Raw genomic sequence first — 27,951 nt, 5'->3', positions numbered from 1 at the left:
GCCCCCGGCCGGGCGGGTCGCTGGGCTGCGATCCCCTCGCTTTGGGAGCTGGTTTCCCCGCGGGGCTGGGGGCGAACGATTCCCATCATAGGGAGGGTGGGGGGTCTCCCCGTTCAGTGGCCCAGGGAACAGTTTATTCCCTTTTGCACTGGCTCCCATTGACCTGTTTTTCTGTGTGCCTGAAGTGTAATATACTTTAGATTAGTTTCTCTGTCTTAAAGGGAATTTAGCTTTTCTTAGTACAGCAGTTTACTTGATTATATCCTTTCACCAGTATTATGCTGCTGCCCTTGAAATACACGGGGGTGGGGAACTATTGAAATGGTGCATAACAACACCTCCCAACAGTTTAGACAGGCGGTAAAGAGGGTTACTGTGTACAGCTGAAGCAGCAGGGGTGATGTTGGGGGTGTGTCTATGTAAAATATAATGACTTAACGTGTAGTTTGTCTATGAGACTGTGTGACTGCCTTTATGCATGTGCAAAGGGAAGAGCTGTGGCATCTTAACTGACCACAAGTGGTCCGAACCTCTGTTTTATCTAAAAAATGACATGACTGGCAGCCAGTGGCCCACAACAAAATGCTAAAATGCGGGTTCAGTACTGACTCAAAAGGGTTAGTTACACCCACGCATCCACTGACGTGTCGACACCAATTCCTGCAGCGACTGTGGTACTGCTAGTTTGAGCCCTGGCCTACACTACAAAGTTTTGTTGGTATAGCTATGTCAGTTAGGGGTGCGAAAAATGACGCTCTGTCCAATGTAGTTATGCTGGCCACCTCCATAGACACATCTATGCCTCCAAAAGAGTGCTTCTGCTGGCTCAGCTCATGTTGTTTGGGGGTGGGGGTGTAGCTCTGTCAGGAGAAGAGCTACTCCTGCTGGCAACGCTGTTACTACAGTAGGGTGGCTCTTCTGGCATAGCTGTGCTGGCCAAGGCTCTGTAGTGTAAACCAGCCCTGACTGCTTAGGGTTGTGAGATCTGACAAGATCACTGCCCCAGGCAATATGTCTGAAGGCATGTATTGTTACTCATCTGTGGAGATTCTGCTTCACCTGTTGCACACAAGTGTGCAGATGATTCCTTTATTAGGGATCTCCTCAACGAGTTTCTGAGTTTTAAAGCATCAGGTATACCAGGTTCTCAGTTGTCACTGAAGACTGATATGGTAATGTTTGTGAGTAGGATCCTAGTGAAAAGTTCTGGTGACTAATATATGTGTATAACCTGAAGAAGAGCTCTGTCAGATCAGAAGCTTGTCTCCTTCACCAGCAGTAGTTGGTCTAATAAAAGATATCTCACCCACCTTTCGTCTCTAATAGGTGTATAACTGTCATTTTCAAGTACATTGAAGTGTTCTCAGAGGCCTATGTTTTGTCTTCTAAGCCTCTAGATGCATTCAATATTTATTTATTTATTTTATTTTATTTTTGTCATTTACTAAAAAAGCCAAAGGAATCTTTGTTTAGTTTCCAAGATAATTCCTTCTCCTGTCACTTAAACTCTGATGTCACAACAACTGCAGATTCCACTCCTGTGTTTTTGCTTCCCCCATAGAAATGCAAACATGGCATCCATGGAAGAAAACTTCCCTCGAGGTGGCACCCAGAAAAAACCTTCAGAGGGAAAAGCACCCAGGCGACCAATAGAGCAGGATAACTTATTTGATGTGAGTTGTGTGCACATGACGGATGAAACTCTCTGAGAGCCATTCCACTGCCAATTAGCGTAAAGACCTGATTCTGTATGTCTTACTCCCAATGGCCATGACAGCTTTGTCTGAGTGAGAGCTGCAGGATTAAGCCCCAACATTCATTTTAGTACTTTTGACTGATCTTCATCATGGAATCCATGATTTTCATGACTTTTGACAGATGTCTGACTCTGGGTGAATGTGATGGCAAACCATTAAGCAACCAGAAAAGGAGTACTTGTGGCACCTTAGAAATTGATCAGGGTTTAACTTTGAAATATCTCAGTGGTGTCTGATTGCATGTGATCTGCTTTTAGAGGTAAGAGCTTCTAGAGAGATGTGGGCCAAATCCAACACTGGTGTAAGGACATTGAATTCAGTGGCGCTATGCTGGGGTTAATTTGATCTGATATGTTTTTCTTTTTTCATGTTTCTGTGCCTAAAAGAACAGGATGAATGACCTCCTCTTCTACACCCCCCCCCCCCATTTTAATATATCAATTACTTTGTTATTTCTAAACAAATTGTTTCAGACTTAGCAATGCAGAGCTGCCTCACTGAGGGCTCAGGCACTGATCCAACAAAACACTTAAAACATGTCCTTAGACTGCTCCTGTGCTGAAAGTTAAGAACTTCCTTAAGTGCTCTGATGAATCAGGGTCTATGTCAAGGCTAATTTGTGGTTTTAAGGTATGGTTGTGGTCTACACTATAGACCTATATTGATATAACTACGTTGCTCAGGAGTGTGAAAAATCTACACCCCATAGCAATGTAGTTATACGGACCTAATCCCCTGTGGAGAGCACTATGTTGGTGGGAGAGGTTCTCGGGGAGCTGGATTAACTGTGCCAATGGAGAGCTCTATCCCGTTGGTGTAGAACATCTTCATTAAAACGCTGCAGCTGCACTGATTCATCTGTTCCGATGCAGCGTTTTAAATGTAGACATGCCCTCAGTCACTCCTGAGTTTTCTCTGCAAATGAAGGCTCAAAGGAGCTGGTGGTTGTTTTTTTTTTCCCTGAAGGAAGAAGGGGAGGAAATGTCTTTTTCTGCGTGTTTTAACTCAAAAGCCGTTGAACGGTTTTGCTCAAACTGGTCAAACATATTCATTCTTTAACCAGGTATGTTAAGTTTCAGCCCAAAGGGAGAAATTCTGCGAGACCTATATATGACTGAACATAAAGGTTAGCAATAGAATTTCCTTCCCTAACTCTAGCATTTCCCCCTAATCTGGGATGATTGATGATTTTGCTCTTCTTTCGTGGAGCACAACAGTTATCTCTTCCAATTCTCTTGTCTCCTCCCCCCCCCCCTTTTTAAAATCTGCCTTAGACTCATAATGAAGAAGGATCACAGAAAAGGAAGAGAATCCAAGAAGATCAAGGAAAGCGGAAAAAGCTCAAGGCAGAGAAAAAGGAAGTCATTAAAGCTAATGCCAAGGATTTTGAACTTCTCACGGTTGAGGTTTGTGGATGAGTGTTCAGATAAGTCTTCAAGTATCTAAAATGTTGTTATGAAGAGGAGGGTGATAAATTGTTCTCTTTATCCACTGAGCATGGGATAGGAAGTAATGGGCTTAAATTGCAACAGGGGAGATTTAGGTTAGATATTAGGGAAAACTTCCTGACTGTCAGGATACTTAAGCACTGGAACAAATTACCTCGGGAGGCAGTGGAATCTCCATCACTGGAGATTTTTTAAGAACAGGTTAGACAGATACCTGCCAGGAATGGTCTAGAAGATAATACTTAGTTCTGCCTCAGTGCAAAGGGCTGTACTATGTGAATTATCAAGGTCCCTTCCAGTTCTACATTTCTATTTATGATTTGTGTATTTTGACCTCCATTGGGTCTAGTGCAGCTATGAGGTTCCTTATTCCTGGGCCTATCTCAGAACCACCAATCTTTAGGTAAGGGAGGGCTGGGCTCCTTTTTCCAGCCTCTCCTTCACTGGCAAGAAGGAGTTCAATGACATGTAAGAAATTGCACATCTTCTCCGGGTCTTCCGCAAGCTAATGAAGGCAAAGCATTAACACTTAGAACTGTTGCAGGATGCAGAATTAACTGCTGCAAAAAGTGATACTAACTGCAATAAAGTTCTGATCATTAAGAAAGGCTGTATACAATCAAATTAATCTCCATGGAGAATTGCACTACTGAGCTGAATGCTTCTGTGGCCTGCTGAGTCTGTATCTTTCTTGGTTTCCTTGCTATCAAATTGGCCATAGTCACTTTTTTCTCCCCTCCATCTACTGCACGCTTCGTGATTTTGAACAGGACCTATTGTCCAGCTCTCAGTTCTGTGGCTGCTATTCCATCCCTCCCCACATGCACATGTTTAACCCTTAATGACCAGTTCTCTCTATCACTCCACTTCCTTTGCTTTAAGTCGTACCTTAGAAAGGAGTTGAATAAGACAAACATGTTAAGATATGTAAAATACAAAGTGGTCTGGAGAAGGTAGATCAGGAGTGTCTGTTTCACTGTCTCCTGTCACAAGAACAAGGGGACACTCAATTTAATTTAAGGTAGGAAATTCAAAACCTCTGAAAGAAAACAGTTTTTTTTACACATCATGTGATTAAACTGTGGAACTCGTTTCCACAGTAAGTCATGGGAGCCAAGAACTTAACAAGTAATTAGATATTTACAGTAGAACCTCAGAGCTATGAACACCTCGGGTGGGGGTTGTTCCTAACTCTGAAATGTTTGTAACTCTGAAGAAAACATTATGGTGGTTGTTTCAAAAGTTTGCAACTGAACAGTGACTTATTAGAGCTTTGAAACTTTACTATGCAAAAGAAAAATGCTGCTTTTAACCATTTTAATTTAAATGAAACAAGTACAGAAACAGTTTCCTTACCTTGTCAAATCTTTTTTTAAACTTTCCATTTATTTTTTTAGAAGTTTACATTTAACACGGTACTGTACTATATTTGTTCTTTTTTTCGTCTCTGCTGCTGCCTGATTGTGTACTTCTGGTTCCAAATGAGATGTGTGGTTGACCAGTCAGTTCATAACTTGGGTGTTCATAACCCTGAGGTTCTGCTGTATATGGATCTCAAGAATATCCAGAATTGTTATAATTAATGATGACAAAAATTTGGGAAGAGATATTAAACTTTGTGCTTCAGGCATTAGGACAAGCCCTATGTGGAAGACTGATTATCCTGTGTCTGCCCACAACTCTGGTGATTATGTCTTCCTCTGAAGCATCTGGTTCTGACCTCTGTCTGGGATGGGATACTGGACTAGATGGAGCTTGGTTCTGATCCAGTTTGACAATCTCTGGGCTTGTCTTCACTACCACACTACATTGGTGCAGCATGTAGTGCATCTCCTATGTTGACGGGAGAGTGCTTTCCCATCAATGTAATTACTCCACCTCAACGAGAGGCAGAAGCTCTGTTGGTGGGAGAGTGTCTCCCGCCGACATAGTGCGGTGCAGACAGCACTTTAAGTTGATAAAACTTATGTTGCTCAGGCGGGTGGTTTTCTCACACCCCTGAGCAATGTAAGGTACATCGACTTTAGCGGTAGTGTAGACCAGCCCTCTGTATTCAATTTGGAAGGTGGAACATACACCTTCCTTCATGGTTGCTCCGTAGAAGGTTCTGTAGGACACCCTACTGCAAGAGTGTGACAGGTTTCTCTAGTCTGGGAAGCTTATGTCCCCATCAGTCATTCCTTCTCCCAGCACTGACAGTAGGAGGGGCTGTAGTCCTGTTTCTAAGGTTTTTGCTGCTTTCCACTGACCTTTTAAGAGGTCTGCTTCTAATTGCAGTATGTCAGCAGTGGTTATTGAGTGGCTTGGTAACTCACGGAGGTTTTGATAGTGATTTGTGGCCTGAGTCTGGGTGTTAAAAGGTGCTGAGTTTTTTTTTTTTTTTTTACTTTCAGTGGTTATTTTTCAGTCTCATTAGACACGGTAAATCTGTGGCTTGCTGAGATCCACCGAATGCTACTTTTTCTTTGTTCCAGGCCCTGAGTGAGGGGATGCTGCTGCTCGGCTGCGTGAAGGAGTCTAACGACTTTGAGTTAGTGGTCAGTTTGCCTAATGGACTCACTGGATTTGTGCAAGTGACGCACATTTGCGATGCCTACAGCAAAATGCTGAATGCGCAAGTGGCCACGGAAGAGCTCCTGGAGGTGAGGGGAGTCCTGAGGGATGGTGTGTGTCCTGGGACTGGGTAAAATAAACGGGGTCTTGTAAGCAGAGGCCCAGTGGGAGAACCCAGTTTCCACTGGCGTACAGGAGATTCTGATCCCTTCCCTGACCTGCTTGCTTGTTTTCTTGGCCAGCATGGCCTGTGAATGCTAAAGGCAGCATGTTCAATGCACTGGTCAACAGCAACCATCACTGAATACCCCTCCCTACTTAAGGAGTTCCTATAGCTAATATATGTGGCGGGGGGACTTGAAAGATGAAACTGGGGATGTGTTTGGGAGAATCTTCTACTTTCCAACAGGGACTCAGAGGACTCTGTCCTCTTCCCCAACCCCTATGCAGCCCCCCAAAAGATGGCTTCTGTGATGTTCTGTGCAGTGTATTGCCAGCTCATGCCATGGCAGATAGGTATTGGAGGGACTCCAAGCAGCCTATGTAATTCCCTGATGACACAGATGTTCCAAGGAAAGGAAGGGAGATAGTCTGTTACCTTTTGCGCATGTTTATATTTCCCCTTCCCACCATAGTCCGTGCCTGTTTAAAACTGAATTTGGGGAACGGCAAAATGCTAAAGTCCCCTTGCTCTTTTCCCACCTTTTACCTCTTTGCTAATCGGAGACCCGAGACTGGGGTCATAATCAGCGTGGGCGATGTATCTTAATCCTGACCTGTAGCACCTCCTGCTGTTCCGGTCTTGGACAGAGCCTGGCAGCTGTGTTGAATCCTTTGATCTCAGCCTTGTAACATTACATATGTCTTGTGTGTGTGTCCCGAGTCAGGCTTGAAACTCCAGGCTGGGGCACGAGCCCACTGTACCCAGGGCCCCAGTCTTTGTGGCATTTAGCTGCTGCTGAGAATAGAGCTTTCCTCTTGGGTTTGGATTTCAAAAACCTCTTCAGTGACTGTTTCTGGTCTCCTGCATAATGATCTTATGATTTTTCGTGATCTCCTTTAACTGTTTTGCTGTTTAGGATTTGAACTCGCTGTCGGACCTGTACCCCCCTGGAATGCTGATCAGATGCACCGTGACCAGCGTGGGGAAAACCATGGATGGACACCAGAGTGTCAAGCTGTCAATTAACCCCAAAGATGTCAACAAGGCTCTGAACACTACAGCTCTTAGATCCGGCATGGTAGGTGTTCTGGGTGTACCGCAGCCACCCTGCACTTTGGAGATCGCTTCCTCCTTGCCCTCGTGTCTCCTTGTGTGCATTCAGTTTTGCCACTGCATGCAATTCAAGCAAGGATCTGTGCCTTTTCTGGTGTAACTGATCTTGGTAGGAAGTGTGGTGTAGTGGGTAGAACACAGGCCTGAGCTGTGATTCATGGGATCTGTTCTCTGCCACTGGCTTGTTGGCTCTTGGGAAGTCATTTAACTTCTGCTGCCTCAGCTTCTCCATCAGTAGAATGGGGATAATACTTACCTCACCGCCTCACAGAGGTGTTGTGAGCCTAGTTAATTATTCTCTTGCACCCAGCTTCACTGAGGCGGCAGGCATGTGTCAGCAGTGTGGGTGCCTGTTACTTTTCAATGTCCTGATGTTGCCAGAGCTTCAGGAAGCCAAAAATCCCATAGATACATGCCTTAGTTGGACAAGAGGACAGCTGAGACCGCATTTCCAGAGGAGGCAGGGTATAATATGTCCAAACCAGTGGGAGGAATTCCAGCACTCTGACCCCAGGAGAGAAGGAAATCTGAGTGCAAGCAGTCTGCTGACAGAATTGTTCTCCTTGTCGATCTAACCGTTCCTTTATATTGTTGAATTGTAATGTTTCCCTCCCCACAGTTGCTATCTGGCTTGGTATCTAGTGTGGAAGATCACGGCTACCTCATAGATATTGGAGTCAGTGGTGCTAAAGCATTTCTGCCTCGTCAGAAGTCCCAGAGTTACATCAAATCAGCCAACAAAGGTAAGGCATCCAGCAGGAACTAAAGCTGGAGACGGAGAACTGGCTGGCTCAGAGGAGCGGGGATGGGACGGGAGACTTTCAGCTCTACCTAGCTGACTCAAACTTAGCTCAGGTCAGGACAGATCAGACGTCTCTGCCAGCGTACGGTTGTGCACAGCCATTGAACAATGAGCTGTTGGCTGTCAGTTCATTTCCTGATCAGCTGGTATAACTCCTTGTAAACACCTGCATCCTGACTGGCACTAGTCATTCCCCGTGTTGGACACTGTTGCAGAAAGGCCCAGGTTCAAATGGAGATGGGCACTACCTCTCCCCTTTCATTTCCCCCACCCTGAGAAGTATTCGCTCTGGGTCCTGGTTGAGGCACGTTGGCAGGATGGCGCAGGAGAAGCGCGTGCTGCTGCCACCGACACTTTGCCTGTCCTGAGGTTTGATTGGTCTCCAGGATTGTCTAGAGATCCCCTTCTCATGGCGCCAAATCCACACCCATCTGAAAGCAACCAACCAAAGTGGCAGTTTCCTGGTTAAAGGCGTGTGCTCCAGAGGTGTATCGGTAAAAGTCCCTAAACGCACTAGAACTGAAAAGCTCAGAGAGCACCGTTCTCTGCTGCTTTGGTCAGATGGCTCTCTTCTGGCTCAGACTGGCAGATTCCTGATGTATGTATCATCTGGTGGCTACAAGAAATAGATTTGTGGCCTGTCATCCGCAAAGGCCACGGATAAAAGGGAATTGTTCTCTGCACCCTAGATCTGGTGCCAGGAGGCAGGAGGAGCTTGCATTGCTGCCTCCTGTGAGGCATGTGTTCTCCGGGTGAGCATGGAAAAAGTCCTTCTCATCCCCATTTAACTATATTACCTTAGTGCCCAGAGGCCTGTTGGGACCAGGGCCTGGTTGTGCTAGGCACTACAAACACAACAGTAGGCAGGGTCCTTACTGCAAAGAGCTAACAGTCTAAGAAAACGAGCAGTATACAGAGGGTGAGGCATGGGGAGAAAATTGGATACGTTCAGTCTTTAGCCACAGAGATACTTCCTATTTTAAAAAAAACTGCTTTGTAATTGCATAAATAAAGCATTGCGTTTCCCTGAGTGCCAGCCATTTAAACGTTGACTGGTTTTCTGATAGGTGTTGCAGCAGAAGTGGATCGAGAGCAGAGATTTTGAAAGAGCAGAGGGTAGTGCCCTTATAGGTCCTTTCAGGGAGGCTGTTCCATGCACACGGGGGCCTGGGCAAGCATGGCTGAAACTGGCATTAAGGGCATCTTAACAGTGTGGGGCACTGATAAGAGATGAGAGTGGATCAGGAGGGAGGGTCTCGAAAAGAGGCTTGAATTTGGCTGGAGAGGGGGAGCTAGTGAAGGGTTTCAGAAGGTGAAGCAGGGGGATATGACAGACAGGAAGATGATGCGGGGTTTTGGTATGTGTCCTGTCTTTGTAGGGGCTGAGCTGAAAATAGGCCAGTATCTGAACTGTCTCATTGAAGAAGTGAAAAACAACGGAAGAATTGTCCGTCTGTCCATTAGTCAGTCGGAGGTTGCTGCGGCCATTGCAACAGAAGAACAGAACTGGACGCTCAGTAACTTACTGCCAGGGCTGGTGGTGAAAGCCCAGGTGCAGAAGGTAAAACTCCGCTTTTTCTGAAGGATGGTTGAGGTGGAGTTATGATCGGGACTGTGATGGACATTTTCCTATGTATTCTGCCCCAGCAAAACTGAGCTGGAACTCAGTGAGTTTACAAATCCAAATAAGTTATTTCTGCCTGCCAGCACCGCCAGCTCAATCTTAGAAATTGAGCTCTGCTCTGTGCCCAGTCACCAGGCGTAAAGATGCTGATATCTGTGATTGGCTGGTGGTGGTGCTGAAGTGCTAGGCAGAGTCAAATCCAGTTTGCTCATCTCCTGCTCTTGGTCTTGTAGCTCTGTGGAAGAACAGCTCCTCTGTAGGAGTAAAATCTTCCATTGTGTCAGGGAATGAGCAGATCTGGCTCAAACAGCACAAGGGCAGTAACCGGGTGCCATTTTTGAGTCCCTTTTCTTTCTGTAACAACACTAAGGTGTTTAAAAGCCCTCCAGAAAACGTTAACTGCAAGATGGGGTTAGCTCTTTGGCCTTCTGCACCAAGTATAAATGTAAGTGGCAACTTGCTGGCAGGATGGGTAAAGCATTAACCTTTCAACTCTCCTTGCTTGGCCTCTGGACCTTTTTCTTGTGGGCATGGAAACGGGAGAAACTTTCCTCCTTTTCATATGAACATTTCCATAAGTTCATTCAGAAGTTGAACTGGGGAAAACCTGAATGGTGGCCCTCTCCCCAGCTCCACCCACTTGACACCACTTTCAGTACATTATGCAGATCTTTGATGGTCCTTCTCCTTTGATCATTGGTGAAATAGCTGGCACTGAACGTTTCAGCATTAGACTTCAGAGTTAACAGCCCATCACGTGAATGGGTGCAGCTGACACTGTTGAACTCTTGTTTCAGGCTCCCTACAGATTCAGGCAGATTTCACTGTATTTGTTCACACTTGGTTCATTTTTTTTTTTTTTTTGTGCAACCACAAGGGCTGGGATCTTAGTGGTTGGTTTGTTTTTAAATGGAAAATGGGATTTGGGAGTGCAAGATGGGAAAAACACCTGCTTGTAAACCAGCACAGGTTGACTCTGGACTTGAGATCAAATGTACAGTTAGAAACATTAAAAGTATTCTTTTCTAGTAGTGGCAAAAAGCCAACTGTTGAGCAATTAACCTGTCCTATTCGGCGTACTTGTTAGTAAGCACTGACAAGATGCCTATTAGTGGAGGAAGTAAAGTGCTGTCTGCATCTTGATCTGGATGAGAACTTTTAACACAGATTTAGAGTCATAGAGTTTAAGGTCAGGAGGGAACCATCAGATCCTGTAGTCTGACCTCCTGTATATCGCAGATTACCAACACCACCCAGCCACCTCCAGGCCAAGCAAACAACCAGAATTAGACAAAGGTGTTAACAGCCCTCGGGACACTCTCTACTGTTGTGTGTCACAGGCAGAAAACAGGAGGGACTGAGTGTACCAATGCCCGTGGCCCCTGCAATGGTAGGGAATTGATTTCGTGATTTAATTTTCCGCCCTACAGAAGAATTTCTCTTTCTTGGTTTAGGTGACCCCATATGGCATCACTCTGAGTTTCCTCTCCTCCTTCACTGGGATTGTGGACTTCATGCATCTGGATCCGAAGAAAGTGGGGAGTTATTCACAAAGTCAGATGGTGAGTGGATGCTGAAGCGGCTGTAGGAACCAGAAAGCTGCTTAGCATGTCTTTCTCCTTTCCTTCTCTAACCATTTTTTGGTAAAGGTTTTTTTCTGTGGAATTGTCGGTGTCAGCAATTTTGTTGGCACAGACCTTCTTTCTACACCCCTGGTAGGGAGAAGGGAAGCCGCTATGTCTTTGAGTTCTGAATGTAGACACTGGAGAGTCCTAGGTTAGTGTCCCTTTACAGTTCTGGCAGCTGAGAGTCTAATGGAGGATGGGGAATGGCTTGTGGCGGGGGCTGATTGCCTGCAGTCACTCTCCACTCCCCTTGTCCTCACCAAACTAGCTTACGCAATTTAATCAGATAACTAAAGAAAAAATGCCCAGCCCATAAAAACATTAGAGCTGAATGATAACTCTGCACTTTCCATTGTCCTTGTTGTACCTCTGCAAAGCCTCCTGAAGAGATCAGGAGGCAGGTGTGATGTGAGAGTACAGGGTTGAAAATGGCTCTCGGCTCTTCAGGTTGCCAGGCTGTCTTACCATCCTGCCGTCCTCTCTCCCCTACAACAGGTGAAGGCCTGCATCTTCTCTGTTCATCCCACCTCCAAAGCAGTCCGGCTCACGCTGCGGCAGGTCTTCCTTCAGCCTGGCAGCGTGCTAGGCCAGCTCGCCAGCAGTCGGATTGGCATGGTGGTGGAAGAGGCAGTGGTGAAGAGCTTCCACACAAAGACTGGTGCCATCTTTGAACTGGACGACGGCACTCTGGCTTTTGCACGTGTAAGTAATAAATGCCCCGTAGCCAGATTATAATATGGGAGGGGTTGCCGCAAACTGGCATGAAATAGCCAACCAAACCAGAGATGTCTAGGGAATGGGATTTTAAAACGTAAGTGGAATCGGTTGTAAATAATAGTTGTCCTGCAGCATTTGCAACCCAAACATTGCACTGTGTTGCTAGCGCATGAGAACCAGGAAGTGAAACTGAGTATGCTCTATATTCTACTAGGATTCTTTGAGGGGACCAACAAGCATATGGACAAGGGAGATTCAGTGGATATAGGGTACTTAGATTTTCAGAAAGCCTTTGACAAGGTTCCTCACCAAAGGCTCTTAAGCAAAGTAAGTTGTTATGGGATAAGAGGGAAGGTTCTCTCATGGATTGGTAACTGGTTAAAAGTCATAACAAAGGGTAGGAATAAATGGTCAGTTTTTGGAATGGAGGGAGGTAAATAGTGGGATCCCCCAGGTATCTGTACTGGGCCCAGTCCTATTCAATATGTTCATAAATGATCTGGGAAAAGGGGTAAACGGTGAGGTGGCAAAATTTGCAGATGATAAAAATTGCTCAAGATAGGTAAGTCGCAGACAGACTGCAAAGAGCTACAAAAGGATATCTCAAAACTGGGTGACTGGGCAACAAAATGGCAGATGAAATTCAATGTTGATAAATGCAAAGTAATGCACATTGGAAAACATAGTCCCAACTGTACATATACAATGATGGGGTCTAAATTAACTGTTACCACTCAAGAAAGAGATCTTGGAGTCCTTGTGGATAGTTCTCTGAAAACATCCACTCAGTGTGCAGCGGCCGTCAAAAAAGTGAACAGAATGTTGGGAATCATTAAGAGAGGGATAGATAATAGGACAGCAAGTATCATATTGTCTCTCTATAAATCCATAGTATGCTCATATATTGAATATTGCATGCAGCTGTGGTCACCCCATCTCAAAAAAGATATATTGGAATTGGAAAAGGTTCAGAAAAGGGCAACAAAATTATTAGGGATATGGAACAGCTTCCATATGAGGAGAGATTAATAAGATTGGGACTTTTCATCTTGGAAAAGAGACTAAGGGGGGAATATCATTGAGGTCTATACAATCATGACTGGTGTGGAGACAGTAAATAAGGAAGTGTTATTTACTCCTTCTGATAACACAAAAACTAGGGGTCACCAAATGAAATTAATAGGCAGCAGGTTTAAAACAAACAAAAGGAAGCATTTTTTCACACAATGCACAGTCAACCTGTGGAACTCCTTGCCAGTGGATGCTGTGAAGGCAAAGACTATAACAGGGTTCAAAAAAGAATTAGATAAGTTCATGCAGGATAAGTCCATCAATGGCTATTAGCCAGGATGGTGTCTGCCTCTGTTTGCCAGAAGCTGGGAATGGGCGATGGGATGGATCACTTGACGATTCCATGTTCTGTTCATTCCCTCTGGGGCACCTGGCATTGGCCACTGTCGGAAGACTAGGCTAGATGGGCTAGATGGACTTTTGGTCTGACCCAGTATGGCCGTTCTTATATTCATTGTCCAAGATGAGAGAGAGGTAAACTCATAAAGTGTATAAAGTAAAATTAATTCATTCCATGTTAATAATCTACGTTATTATTAGTGACGTAAGAAAATGTATATGTTTAGTATCCTTTGACCTAAACGGTGTTTCTGAAACGTGATTTGAGTTAACGTATGCTACATAGTACAGTGAAAATGGGCTTTGCCATCATAAACGTCTGTTTCCAGCATTTTACAACCATCAGTTGTGCTGAACCGTTGGGATAAGCGGTATGTGGTGTGTGGGGAGTAATCTGACATTTGAGTCGAGTTGTGGGCTTGATGGCTAAAGGCTGATGGTACTTAATTTTTATTAGTAAACTGAAAGCAAAAGCAAATGTTAAGGAAGAATGTAACTCTTAATCCTTGCTGCGAAGCCTGGGATCTTCTGGGGTTTTCGTCATAAATATTAACCTTTATGTGCTACAGACAATGGGTAAAATGTTCAAAAGCACATCAGTGACTTTTTCAGTCTGTTGCCGATCTGGCTGGCTCCACAAGAACCAGGATCCAGTCTTTCACAAGAGCATCCCTGCTCCCAAGATGTCACCTTAGTGAACAGATGCTGACAGTCATTCCCCCTCTTCCGTGATACTGAAACAGTCTTTTGTTTTTTTTTTCCCCGAAACAGAGCAAACCCCCCATCTCGTTGTAATGCTCCTTTTTCTACCTTCACATGGTTTTGAGTGTTTGCGGTTGTCTTGGATGTTTTTCTATTGAAAATCTTGGGTTGGAATAAGGCTGGACAATTGAGTCTTGCTTTGCATCACTGGCTAACTAGGGCAGGATGACGATTCCCTCCTGCATCAATGAAGCATCACCAGGAAACATTATCCCCTGGTGACTAATTTCTACTCTAAGTCCATAAAGTAGATTTTCAATATAAATACATTATTCCTTAAATATTCCCCATATATACATCCTACAATTGAGTGTCTTGAAAAATTACAAGCCTTCTGTGGATACCTTACATGTTACTCTTATCTCTCTCTTTTCTCGGACATTTATCCATAGACATGTTTCGTGTAGTTAGTTTGTCAAATCTGAGATGAGAGTTGTTTGCAAAGAAGAGGGGACCCTTTGCCAAGAAGCCACTGTGTCACACTTGTGTTATGTATTTTGAGGGACAGAGGAGTATGTTTCAGGCATGTGCTGACTGGGCCAGTCAATCTAGTGTCCAGATCTTCAGAGCCCTACGCTGATACAGAAACTTGGATCCGCATCCACGATAATTAGCTTGTCTGTCCCATGGTCTGCATGCCACCTTTATATGTATCCACATCTGCACCCGCACCAGCACCCTATCTTACTGTTATATCCCTGTGCAAAGACAAAAATTTGGATCCGTATCCAATCCACGAGCCACAAAGATGGTAAACAATACATCCACAGATGTAAAACGGATCTCTGCCGATCTGCAGGGCTCTACCTATCGTGGTTTGGGTAGAGGGGGGCTATTGTGAAAGAATCACTGAATCCTTTAGCCCAGCACATAGGGGTGATGGGGGAAGGATGTTGGATTATATTAGCAGAGGAGTAAAATGTGCAATACAGTATTGTTACTGTGTAAGGCATTTGTCAGTCCTGTCTCAGGAATGGTGTACATGGTATTGGCCAATTTTCTGGGGGAAGGCTAGTCTTGTCTTGCTGCTCTAACCAGCTCTTCCTTTGTCCTTGGCTTCCACTCTCCTCCTGCTGGTATTATTCCCTTACTGGCCCCACAAAAAACCCCTCCCTCCCATATCCTTCATCTGAGTCTCTCTTCCTGGCTACACTAGTTCCTTCCCTGCCTTGGTGATGGGTTCACTGGCCTTGGTTGCACTTGAGCCTGAAGTTCCCTCTATAAGGCCCAGGCCTGTGAGAGGTTGAGCATCCTGCACTTGCAGGACTGAGGTCGAAATCCTTCAGGAAGCCACTGGTTTTGCAGTGACCAGAACGCCATAGGAGCTCAGGGTGGTCCTTAGAAATGAGGTTAATGTACAATGTGCCCAGCCTTCATAAAGTACCAGGCTGGCCTCGCGCTCAGGTCAAGCACTGGCCTGGTAGCCTCGTGCTCTTAATGGTCTTCAAAAAATTATGCTAGCAGAACGTTGCCATTCAGTGTGTGTATACACAGTAAAATACGACGTCATCTGCATGGCAACTATCGTACAAGCTGCTCCCCAAAATAATGGGTTTGTCTGCGTCTTCCTCCCTGTCCTCCCAACTCATACTTGCGGAAGGATGTAAGCATTGCATCTCACCTGAGTAAAAACACCCATGTGAAACTTGCTGAGTCTTACTGGTTTGTGTTCTCCTCTTCAAGTCAGTCTAGATCTCGTTCTCCAAAGTCAATACTATCTCTATTTCCAAATGGTGATAAATCGCCCTTTGTTTTTGTAGCTGAAGCATCTTTCAGACACCAAAAAATCCTTCAAACCTGGGGCATTTAAGACGGGAAGCAAGCACAGATGTCGAATCATTGACTACAGCCTTATGGATGAGCTGGCCCTGTTGTCTCTGAAACAGTAAGTTCTTGGTGCCATTCCAGAATTGTTTGTGGGAGCTGCGGGGAGAGTAGGGTCTGATAACAAGTGGAAAATATTGTGCTGCTTCGTTTGGCTGGAACCCACCCCCTGGGGTTTCCACTCATTAGCTGTCTGTGGCACTCATCTGTTGCCCATTATCTGAAACCTCACAACCTTGAACACATTTCTCCTCCCAACAATCGCCGTGGGGCAGGGCCGGGCTGTTCTCCCCATTGCACAGATGGGAACTGAGGTCCAGTAGGACTAAGTGACTTGCCCAAGGTCACACAGAAAGGCTGCGACAGAGCAGGTCTCAGGCTTGCACTCTAACCACTGGGCCATCCTTCCTGTCTAGTAAAGGTATTGCCCTCTGAGAGCCAGCGGGTTCCCTGCATGCACGGTTTTGGCTTCTGGCCACCATCCTTTGTGTCATAAACTGGGTCAGAGCTTAGTCCAGTGGCTGGGCCCAGACCACCTTTACAGAGGAACGTCACCATGACTCTGACACAGGGCTGCGGGGGGACAGAGCATTGATGTGATAAATAGGGGCCAGGCAGATTCTGGCAGACCCCAGGGGTGAGGGAAGGAGAGGGGTTGTCTTGTCCTTACCACCTCTGGGTTTTCCCTCACGTTAAAGATGACTCACGCCGCAACCCTTGCTGTATCTTTTCCTAGTCGAATTATTGCTGCTCCGTTTCTGAGATACCAAGACATCTGTCCCGGGCACGTGGTGGAGGTAAGTTCCTGAGAGAATGTCGCACGTTTGGCATTGTCGAGTATTGGTACTTGCTGCCACGCCTTAGGCGATGTGTCTTTTCCCTGCCTAGTTAATGCCAGTTCACACCTATTTGTTTCAGACCAGTGCTGGAAAGGGAGAATGTAAATACAGCACCAGCAAAAATAACTTGCAAGTTCTCCAGGCTGTAGTTACCTGGCTGAGCGACATTTCAGTCTAGGTGTTTGAGTTGCCTTGGTGAGCGTAGAATGATCTTTCTAAAGCTTTGTATTCCCTATCGTATGTTGGATATAATATATATATGGGGTCAGATCCAGGTCTGTTTCAAGTCAGTGGGAATTTTACCATTGACTTCAGCAGAACCAGCATGTGGCCCATGGAGAGCACAGCACTGGCAACACGGGTGCAAGATGCAGCGTAGCTTCCCTTATGTAAAGCTGTTGCCCTGCACGTGGTTAATACGTTAGATAGATTTTTGGGGCGGGGTGTGTTTATTTTTGGGGGGGTAGTGGGTAGGCCATTTCCCATGTACACCCCAACCCACACTGAAAACTACTGATCCTGCTCTCTTCTGCGGACTCTAGGGCAAAGTGTTGGCTCTGAAACCCTTGGGGATGCAGGTGAAGGTGACGGATCACATCAGGGGGCTGGTGCCTCGCCTACACCTGGCGGACGTGCTCCTGAAACAGCCCGAGAAGAAGTACAGCGTGGGCGGCGAAGTCAAGTGCCGGGTGAGATCCCCCTGCCAGGGACCAGCCTAGGGCTTGGGCTGTCTTAAGTTGTACTCCTCCACCAGAGCGATGCCTGAGCATTTAGACACTGATCTGATTTCCACTGAGAGCGGGTGGCTTTCTGATGCACTTATTGTTTGTTTATAATGAGTCCTGGGCCGTGAAGTTGCTGGTATTTCAGAAAGAGAAGCTGCTGCCTTTTCTCAATTGCCCCTCCCTATTGCCCACTGGACTGAGTGTTGGGTGATGTGACTCACTGGGTGGCCTGACCAAATTACAGCCATGTTTTCAAGCATCTGCTCCTTTGGATGGTCTTAGGGTGTTTGGTGCCCAGCTACAAACAGCTGGGGTCTGATTTTGAGAGCTACTGAGCACCCACACTCCACATGAAGTGATGGGCTCTACAGATACCCAGCACCTCTGAAAGTCAGGGGCTCAGGTTGTGCTCCCGATTAATGGACACTTGAAAATGTTTAGGCCTTAACTTGTCAACACCATTTTACAGAGAGGAATCTAGTGATACTTGCTCTCTCTTGTTAAAATGCTCTGAGAGCCTTGGATGAACCAAGCACCGTACGTGCTAGATGTAATCACATAACTTCCCAAAACCTCAACAATATTTAATGACTTCAAAGGCTGTGACCATTTCAAATCCTTAGGATGATTCCTTGTAGGAATCTGCATATTGAATAGGAAACCCCTGCATTTCCCTGCACTGCTTCTCAGAAGTAATGGTGTCATCTCTCTCGGGCAGTGACATACTGAAATAGACTCTGTCTTCTCTAAAGAGAAGCTTGGATTTTATGGGCTTTACTCCCACCCACCTCCATGCACACATTTAATTCATCTTCCTGGTTTTCTGTTAGACTTACTGAGACTGACAGGCTATCCTGCATCTCATTTGGGGGCCAGTGTTGCTCTTCTTCTAGCCTGATGGCCTTTGAATAGAGAGAATTCAATCCAAGGGAAAATCACCATGAACTTGGCCACCACGTCACTTGACACCTTCTGCTTTAGCAGGTTTAGCTTCTGAGACATTGTCAGCATTAATGTTTGCCTTTTCTCTGAGGATCTCAAAGCGCTGTTGCTTCTGGATGTCTGAAGCTAGTGCAAACTTGTTGACATATGTGGGATTCTTGTACATAGTGAATATGAATCAAGGATTTGGTGCCTTTTCCCTGATTGAAAAGCATCTCTGCGGTCACTCTAACCTCTTCTTCCCCCGCTCTCTTAGGTGTTAATATCCAATCCTGAAGAAAAGAAGCTGATCCTAACTCTGAAGAAAACTCTGGTCATGTCGAAATTTCCAGTCCTCACTAGTTACGAGGCTGCAAAGCCCGGCCTGATCGCTCACGGCTTCATTGTGTGCGCGAGGGAGTTTGGCTGCATTGTGAAGTTCTACAATGACGTTAAAGGTCTGGTTCCCAAGAATGAGCTGAGCTCAGAGCCCATATCTTCCCCAGAGAAAGTCTTCTACAAAGGCCAGGTAACTAATACATCCCCCCCCACATTGATAAACACAACAGAGGCACTTGTGACATTGCACTGACAGATAAGAGGCCACAGGCTGGTTGGTTGTGGATGGGAGCTTCAGGTGGAAATTCAATGCACCTAGAGAGTTGTAAAGGGATATTGGCAAGGCAGGCAGATGGAAAATAAGATCTGTCTGGTGCTGTGGTTTGCAGTGCAGGAGGTGTTGGGCCCTCTGCTGTGCTAGGGTTAGACAGGCTATCGAAAAGTCTAGCCAAAGAATCACCTAACTGCCACTGGCTTTGGGTCCCTGAAGGGGGCTATTCCTTGACAGTCGCGTGACACTGTCACACCACTGCATAGTCATAAGGACAATCTGATAACAGGGAGGAAGGGGCTCCTGAGGGGAGACGAGACCACTCACTCCAGGTTAGAGTCCCAGTCTTCTGTCCCCTGCCCTGTTGCATCCCCTTAACTCTTAGGAGCTGGATGTCCACGCCTACAAACTCACCTGTGTCCTAAGGCTTAAAGGACTCAAATCAGAGGCCTTTACTGGAAACTCTTCCTGTCTTGGGAAATCCTTTAACAGGCACAGACAACACAGGAAGGAATCAAAAGGATCTGGGATTCTGAAAACGCTCCTGTGAAGCAGTTGATTCCTCTTTCCTGTATACAATTAAATGGGCTGGGCTGTAAGAGACGCCTTCCCCTCAAGAACTTTGCAGAGCTGCCTTCTTGTACGTTTCCAGGCCTTGCCTGCTTCTGAGAGTGCAGCAGGCACAGAGCTGTGTAATGTGGTCTGCACAGCTTGGGTGGCAAAGAAACCTAGCCCCAGGGTAGGTGGCTTGTCAGATTGTCAGGGTTGGGGTCCATGCTGCGGCCCTTGTTTTCAGAAGAATGAAAACTTTTATTTTCAGGATCAGGACAACAGTCTTTTAAGTCTATATTTTAAAAATCCGACCCATGCTGTGCCTGGCAATTTTACCAATGTCCAAGCACTTTTAATTCCAGTCTGTACTTTGGGCCATCCCCATGAGGCGTGTGACCTGCTCAGAGTGTTCCTGGCGCCTTTTGTTTGTTTTTAATGCTGGAATCTATAGCAACTGCAAAAAGGGCAGGATGGTCTGGTGGTGGGAGTCGGGAGACCTGGGTTCTATTCCCAGCTCTGTCTTGGGCAGGTCATTTTAATGACTCTGTGCCTCAGTTTCCCACCTGTGAAGTGAGGATTACACTTGCCTCACACTAGTTTTGTGAATCTGAATTCACTCATGTTTGTAGAATGCCCTGATAGCCTTGGGTGCGAGGGGAAGAGTTGCTGAGTATTTATTTTGCTGTTTTATGCACTGTACTGCAGTACACTGGATATAAGGGTGGAGGGATGGATCTACAGAAAACTCACTGTTAAGTCTTTTTTTTTTTTTTTAATCTCTTTACAATAGGTTGTCAAAGTCATAGTCTTAAAATGTGAGCCTGAGCAGGAGAAGCTGCTGCTGTCATTCAAGTTGATGAGCAGACCTGTCTCTGAGGATGGAGGAGAACAAATTCCAAAGAAGAATCGGGAAGTAACTTACGAAACTGGGCAGGTATTGATTGTAAATGCTACCCCCCTCCTCCTCCTGTTCCCCCCTTCTGCCTGGTTACTAAGGAAAGGATTCAATGCAACTCTGAATTATTTTACTTCTAAAACCTGTCTAATGGGTCTCACTAGATGGGGACAATGATAACTAGGTTTTGTATTGCATCTTTCGTACAAGTGTCATCCCCAAATAAGTTTTTAGAGTAAAGTAAACGGGATCATGACTCATACAGGAGTGTATGTCAGAGAAAATACTTATGTGAATACATTAAAATGGTCAGTCACAAGGCACTTAAAGAGACAGGGTGAGGTGCAAGACAGGGAGGAAAGAGAGGTGAGAAGAGGCCAGTAGATGCAGAAAGTCTGTTTCAGACGGCAGGCAAATGAGGAACTAGCATCATTGCATCTCCTATTGTGAGGCTGGCATCCCGCTAGGATGCGAGGGAGGGTCTGATGCGCTTTAGAAGAGGGAGGACAAAAAAGCCCCATGATATTAACCCAAGAGTGTTAACTTCAGCAGTCCCAGTACATAGATTATAAGGTCGTAGGGGACCCCTGTGATCATCTAGTCTGAGCTCCTCTATAACACAGGTCATAGGACTTCCCTGACGTAATTCCTGTTGAATGTGGTGGTCACGTCCATTTCTCAAACTGTAATGCTGCAGTGTGCGAACAGCTGCCACATTTTGCTCCAGAATGCTTTGGAATGAAAGACACTGCCGACATGTAAATACAAGTTTTACTACTGCAAGCACGGGCATGTTCTGTTTTGTTTAAATGATCTCATCCCCTCCTCCCATCTGATCAAATGAATTTTCCAGACTTTGACTTCTGTGATTTGTTGAGATTGCTTTATAATAAATGTCAGATGCTTCTGAGGTTCCCCGCTATTGGAACAAGAGAGTTCCTTGTGCATAGCTGGAGAGACCTCAGAGCTGTTTACAGTCTCCCGTTATGTCTCCTGTTCTCTGTTCAGATGGTTGATGTGAAGGTCCTGAAGAAGAAAGATAATGGCCTGGAGGTTTCCATCTTGTCGGACAATGTTTCTGCCCACCTTCCCATGATGCATCTGTCTGACCATGTGGTTAACTGTAAACTCCTGTACCATTGGCTCCAAGAGGGTGACATCCTCCACAGGGTTATGTGCCTAAGTGACAAGGGAGGACACATTGTATCCTTTGACTCTTCCATCGAGGTTTGGGTTTTATGGCCAGAGCCTTCATGAATGAACAATCTATTTGTAATCTAGACTGTACACAAGGAAGAGAAATTACACTGGTTTAAGGTGTGGGGCTGGTTCCATCCTCAGGAACCAAGGTTGGTTTGAAGGGCTGGTATCTTGCGAACCACCCACCCTTGAATTGAATCTTGTATGCTGCTGGGAATCCCATCAGAGATTAGACATGTTTCTAGCCCTAGTAGATTGTGAGGCATCAGGCTTTAAAAATCACAACATTCTGATTACTGACTTGTTTGCCTCCCCAGCTTACATGCATAAATGTCAGTTGTGACATGACTTTAGTAAACAACTAGCACTGAAAACCAACTAATTGTATGGATTGTAATCAGGGAATTCCAGCTTCCAAATGGTGTAATGCATTAATCTCCAACTGTCACAATTTATGAGATATTGGCTGCTAAAATTATCGATGGAGGGAAAGCAAGGTGGTAATCAGAATGATGTGATTTTAAGATCCTGTGTTGTACAACTTGCAATGGCTCTGGTGAGACCCTCTGGTGATACCAAGGGATTTAGTAGGCTCCTGAGCTTGTTTCCTCTTCCCCTGATTAGAAGGCCCTGTTCCTTGACTAGTTGTTCAGACCCTGTGCAGAAAGCCTGCAGTGATCTCTGCTGTACAGGAGGAGCAAGTGGTGAGGAGCTTCTCTGAAATCCAACCTGGGATGCAGCTGGCTGGTTACGTGAGGAACATTATGTCCTATGGAGTGTTTGTGGAGTTCCCATTTGGTCTAGCTGGACTGGCCCCCAAAGCGGTAAGCTGGGTGTGACTTTCCCTCTTAAAGCACCATGTTTGCAGGCCCAAGAAATGTGGCTCTAAGCAGGGCTGGAAGGCAGATAGACTGCAGGTCTCCTGCACTCCCACTGCCCAGCCCACTAGTAGTAAAAACTTAGTCTAGGGTTGTATTTATAGAGTTCTAGGTGCCTCCATGATATGGGAGGGCTTGTGGGGAGAGAAGGGGCAAGAAAGAGCATGAAGGCAAATGGGGATTCTACAAGAGCTGAAAAGAGCCTTCTTTCCTAATCACGCCACATCTCTCCCACCACCTGTCTGCTGGCATATCAGGGACTGCATTGCAAAACGCAGCACTGCTACAGTGAGGTAGCTCGCCCCTCATGGAGGAGATTGGGAATTGCGACTCCTCAGTTCTGTTCCCAGGCCTGCACTGATCTGCTCTGTGACCTTGTGCCAGTCACTTAACCTCTCTGTGCCTGTTCCCCATCTCTCAGATGGGGATAATACCTGCCAACATCAGAGAGAGGTTGAAGCTTAATGGATGTTTGTAAAAATACTCCAAAGCACTCTCATGAAAGGTGCTATAGTTTAATAGGGTTGCTAAGCAGCTACCTCTGCTGACCTCTTTTTCCAAACAGGCCATGAGTGACAAGTTTGTGACAGACACCAAAGACCATTTTGTGGTGGGACAGACGGTGGTTGCCAATGTGACGAGCATGGACGAGGAGAAGCAGCGTATCCTCTTGTGTCTGAAGCTGTCTGAGGTCGGCTCAGAAGATCCCGTCGCTGAGAGCTTCTCCTTACTGAGCCAGTGCTTTGAGGAGCTGAAGGAGGTCAGGGGCATTCTGAGCAGAAGAAGTAAGTTTGGGAACAGGGATCAGGTCATGACGCTCAGCACTAGAGAAATAATACAAGGCATAAACTACCCCTTTGCCTTCCATGTAAGAGAAGGCTCAAAGCAAGCAATGGCTTAACTTGTGAGCCAGGTTTGTTAAGAGAGGAGGGTTTATAGAATGAGTCCAGGCCTTGAAAGGCTACAAACAGGAACAACACTTTCTGGAACTCTTGTCAGGAGTGGGGACAACTAGCAAACCAAGAGCCAGGCTGCGCTCCCATTGTAAGTCTGTGGGAGTTTTGCTATTGATTTCAGTGGGAGCAGGTTGAGGCCCTGAGTGGTTAAGAACAGAGGGTTAAGAGCTATGATGTCATTAGCCTTATGCTGAAATAGAATAGAAAGAGCCAGGGAGACACAATGGGACAAAACTTGGTGCCTTCTAGTTCCTGGGAGGCAGGTGAAGAGCAGAATCCTCTGAGGAGGTCATGCAGATCTGATTTTTATTTCATGCAGATCTGATTTATCCAATCAGTACTTAAATACTGTGGTCAAGGGTACAGTAAGGAAAATCACATTTAAAAAAAAAAAAGGTGAAATCTACCTAACAGAGGGGAGGGGTTTGTGGTGAGCCAGCTTGTTCATCTGCTGGGGAAAAGTATTTGCTGGTTGCCCCTTAGCCAAGTAGACATGGAAAGTACTTCTGTATCTCTGAAAGGTTGCTATGCAGTACCTGTGTGCGTACCAACCCCCTACCTCCCAGACCTGAATGCCCTGAGAATCCTGGTCACCTGTACGTAGATGCCTCTCTGCATACAAATGCACATACCAAAAGCAGGAGCATTCGTGAGGGTATAGAACTGAATTGTTTAGAAAAGAGGTACTAAATGCACTAATGCTTAGATACCAAGGTGATAGGCACCTTAGGAAATACAGATCTCCCTTAGAGACTATAATAGACTAGAAATGCAGAAAGAGGGAATTAGATGATAATTGGAAGAGACCTGAATTGGGCTGCATTAAAGTTATATGCTATCCCTCCAGACAGGCCTGTTTAGTCATAGGTTAACAGCCCTGGGACATTAAATATCTCTAGTGATCGGCGGTGTGATTTTAAATTTTTAGCTTTTCGTAAGTGTTTCTATTGGGATTACATTTTAATACTATTTCTTTGTGTGTTGGGGGGGTCTAAACTATCTGATTCTCTTTTTTTTTTTTTAAAGAGGGGCATAAAAACTCATATTAAGCAAAGGTGAATCCCGCTTCTTTGCTTCTGCGAAAGATCCAGTGGAAATAAAATTAACTCTCTACCTTTTCCCATTCTGTCGGTTTAGATCATTCCAAGGTGGCCCAAAACCTCTGTGGATTGATACCTGGGCAGAAACTGGAGCTGGTCGTTCAGGAAGTGCAGAGGGATGGCTCAGCATTCTTCAACGGCAGCTGTGTTGCTGGGCTGACCGTAACAGCCACTCGCTATCATGTTGGAGGTTGGGAATTTCTTTTATGGTCTTATTTCTTTGTGTTTCATCGTCACTGGGTAGGATACACAATGCTCTCAAACTGCTTTGTCTGGAATGAAATAAATTGCTGATGAAACAGTGAGGAGTGTCATGAGCATGGGATAGTGCAGGCGTGGGCTCCTGAGTTTCTGTTTCTAGCTCTGCCACTGATCCAGAGCATGGTTTGGGGCATGATTAAACCTGTCTGTGACTCTGTTGTCCCTATCAGCAAAATGCCCCCCTACCTCACCGGGTTTCTGTGAGGCTTAATTAGTGTTTTGAGCTCCTCAGATGAAAGGTGCTATAGAAGGATAAAGTATTAATGAACAGTTTTTAATTTTTTCCCTTCCTCCTCTAGGAGCTGGAATATGCTCAGTTGCTGCATAATTTTTCTCTTGATTCAAGGAACGTTATTAAGCAAAACTGCAATTTCAAATACATTGTAGTTCAAATAATAGCCCAGAAAAGTGTCATTTTTTAAGCAGAACTGAAAATTATCTTAGGCATTCAGAACTGTTTTTAACTTCGTTTTATCATTACTAACATATATGAAGTGTGTGCGCGCACCCATGAACGTGTGTACGTACACACACCATATACGAAGTTTCCATGCAAGTATTAACAAATTTGACTCAAACCTGCATTTGTTGCCTTTTAAAAGACCCATTTGTGTTTAAAGAAAAGGAGGACTTGTGGCACCTTAGAGACTAACCAATTTATTTGAGCATGAGCTTTCGTGAGCTACAGAAGTGAGCTGTAGCTCACGAAAGCTCATGCTCAAATAAATTGGTTAGTCTCTAAGGTGCCACAAGTCCTCCTTTTCTTTTTGCAAAGACAGACTAACACGGCTGCTATTCTGAAACCTGCCATTTGTGTTTAGTTACAACCTTTTAATCTGGGTATTTATTTTGTTCAAATTCGAAATAATGACAACCAGACATATACCAGCCAGTGTGGCCTAGTGGAAGGAGTGGTGGCCTGGGATTTGAGGGACCTGAGTGCTATTCCCAGTTATGCCACTGGCCTGCTGGGTGACTTTGGACAGGTCATTTCCCTGCTCTGTGCCTCGGTTTCCCCCTCTCTAAAATGGGGGTAATAGTACTGACCTCCTTTGTAAAGGACTTTTGAAATCTCCTGATGAAAAGTTCTATATACAAGGTAGGTTTGATTGATTGATTGTAAAATTGACTTGATCCTGCTGTAAGGTTGGCTGTGGTTTTTGTTTTTTTCCCAGTGAAAGGATAACACTCCCCCAACATTAGTGGCTTGGAGAAAAAATATGGATCGATTCTTTTTTTTTTTTTTTTAAATGAGCTACCGCACATTTGGCTGCTAGTAGTAACCATATTGTGAATGGGTCCTCTGGACTGTGAAACAGTTTTAGTGTTAGCATGGTAGCATTAGGAGCTCAGATTGCCCTTGAGCGTGCTGCCCTTGGCTTTGTCACACAGGGTCAAGACTGGTGGAAATCCTTTTGGGCTGTCAGCAGTTAATCTTCTTGTTTTTATAGACAAGAGCTTGGTTGCTGGTCAAAAAGCAAGAGTCTTGGTTCTTCATGTTGATGCCCTCAAATCAGCGGTTCACGTCTCCCTTCGAGAAGAGCTGTTGCACACAAAAGCCAAAGGGGTACGTCTGGCTTGTGTTCTCTTATTAGGTCTCGTGTGTTTCTGTCCCTGTGCCAGGTATGCATTTACCTGGTTAATGGATTTTAAATAATGCTCAGGTGTGAAATGTTTCACACAAAGTGGCGGTGGGCGGGGAGAAGGGGCAAGAATGTCTTAGCTTGGAATCCAGAGTTCCTGCTGATAAGTCACCACCAGTCTCTGTTTGACAGCTAATGGAAAACTCCCAGCAGCCTGCTGTCGTGCAGCATGTAGCAGAAGAGTTTGCCATTGCCTCGTTGGTGGAGACAGGTCAGCTGACTGCCATTCCTGTGGCCTCTCACTTCAATGACACGTTCCGTTTTGACTCTGAGAAGCTGAAGGTGGGACAGGTTGTCTCTGTAACCTTAAAAACCGTGCTGACAGGTGACCATGGCATCCTGTTAGCAGTGCAAGGCCCAGCAAAGAAAAGGGCTTTTATAAGGTCCCGGAAAGAGTCAGAGACCGTAGAGGAAGGCTTGGCTGCAGTGAAACACTCCCTGTGCTTAGGAGATGTGGTCAAGGGAACTGTGAAGTCCGTCAGACCTACCTACGTGACAGTTGCCATTGATGACAAGCTAACGGGCTCCATCCACACGTCCCAGATCCTGGATGAAGTCCCCATAGGCACCTTTCCAACATCCAGGCTGAAAGCTGGGCAGAAGGTGACAGCCCGGGTCATTGGAGGCAGAGATGTGAAGACTCACAGGTAGAAAAAGAGCTTCTGTGTCGCTTCTAGGGGAAGCTGGCAGTGGAGTAGTAATTTAGTTCAGATTAACCAGGTCTCTTCCTCTGTATTGTCCAGGCATTTTGTATTCCAGCTATGCCTGCTGGAGGTGATGAGGCCCTAAGGGAATCTTCCCCTGCCATGTTCCATGCCCCGGCTAGCACATGATACTTGCATCACTGCAGATGGGCATTCTATCCCTGTCTTAGATCACAGGTAGAGAGGAGTCTGGGGTCTGCCTTAGTCAAAGCTCCTGTTGACTTCCAGTGGAGCAGGAGCTAGTCCTGAGTGAAAGTTAAGGGTCTGACTTCAGAGGTAACGAAACTTCCAACTCCAATCTAAGTTCAATGGAATTTTGGCACGTTATTCCCTTAGGTTTATCCAAAAACCCCACTCTTGAGTGCCTAACGCAGCTGGTCATCTCACAGATGATCGCGTGTCAGCATCCCAGTGCAAGGAAGGAGGCTCCTCAAATGTAGGCAGAGAAAGAGGATTACTCTGCTTTGGGAGGCAGAGCTAATCTGCCCAGGGTTTGCTGCCCAGACCGGTCCAGCAGTGGCTCTGTTACAGAGCCAGCACCGAGGATGGTGCCCTAGCAGTGTCTCATTTTGGAGTGGGTGGGAGCGTGGCAAAGGCTGAGCACCAGAACTGGGAAGCTGTTAGTTTTAAGAGTGCTTGGCTTTGTGCTGTGCGGGTAACGGGCCGGGAAAGCCTCGTTGCAGTGTGCTGTGGAGACAGAAGGAATTGAATGGTTTCCTCTGTTGCAGGTATTTGCCCATCACCCATCCACACTTCACTCAGTCCATTCCAGAGCTCAGCATTCGACCCAGGTAAGAGCCGCAGATTCTGTACTAGCCTCCTGCCCACCTGGTTTAATGTTTGTAAAGTGCCGTGAAGATGGAAAGTGC

General features: G+C 45.7%; 1 protein-coding gene across 2 annotated transcripts in view; it reads left to right on the top strand.

The window, feature by feature from the left end:
- Positions 1-27,951, top strand: part of PDCD11 (programmed cell death 11) — a 44,483-nt gene that overhangs the window by 368 nt on the left and 16,164 nt on the right. For both annotated transcript variants that reach the window (XM_073354471.1, XM_073354470.1), the window contains exons 2-21: positions 1,562-1,673; positions 3,032-3,163; positions 5,680-5,847; positions 6,838-6,999; positions 7,654-7,777; positions 9,216-9,397; positions 10,915-11,022; positions 11,581-11,787; positions 15,735-15,859; positions 16,535-16,595; positions 17,180-17,326; positions 18,561-18,812; positions 20,236-20,379; positions 21,349-21,543; positions 22,194-22,364; positions 22,984-23,203; positions 24,512-24,664; positions 26,187-26,302; positions 26,511-27,025; positions 27,811-27,873. In XM_073354471.1, coding sequence (XP_073210572.1) covers positions 1,572-1,673; positions 3,032-3,163; positions 5,680-5,847; positions 6,838-6,999; positions 7,654-7,777; positions 9,216-9,397; positions 10,915-11,022; positions 11,581-11,787; positions 15,735-15,859; positions 16,535-16,595; positions 17,180-17,326; positions 18,561-18,812; positions 20,236-20,379; positions 21,349-21,543; positions 22,194-22,364; positions 22,984-23,203; positions 24,512-24,664; positions 26,187-26,302; positions 26,511-27,025; positions 27,811-27,873 — 3,347 coding nt within the window. In that variant the 5' untranslated portion in view covers positions 1,562-1,571. The remainder of the gene's footprint in view (positions 1-1,561; positions 1,674-3,031; positions 3,164-5,679; positions 5,848-6,837; positions 7,000-7,653; positions 7,778-9,215; positions 9,398-10,914; positions 11,023-11,580; positions 11,788-15,734; positions 15,860-16,534; positions 16,596-17,179; positions 17,327-18,560; positions 18,813-20,235; positions 20,380-21,348; positions 21,544-22,193; positions 22,365-22,983; positions 23,204-24,511; positions 24,665-26,186; positions 26,303-26,510; positions 27,026-27,810; positions 27,874-27,951) is intronic.

This window comes from Lepidochelys kempii, chromosome 7 (genome assembly GCF_965140265.1).
Source record: "Lepidochelys kempii isolate rLepKem1 chromosome 7, rLepKem1.hap2, whole genome shotgun sequence".
NCBI lineage: Eukaryota > Metazoa > Chordata > Testudines > Cheloniidae > Lepidochelys > Lepidochelys kempii.
The sequence above is the reverse complement of the archived record's forward strand: the minus strand, read 5'-3'. Positions and strand labels throughout refer to the sequence as shown.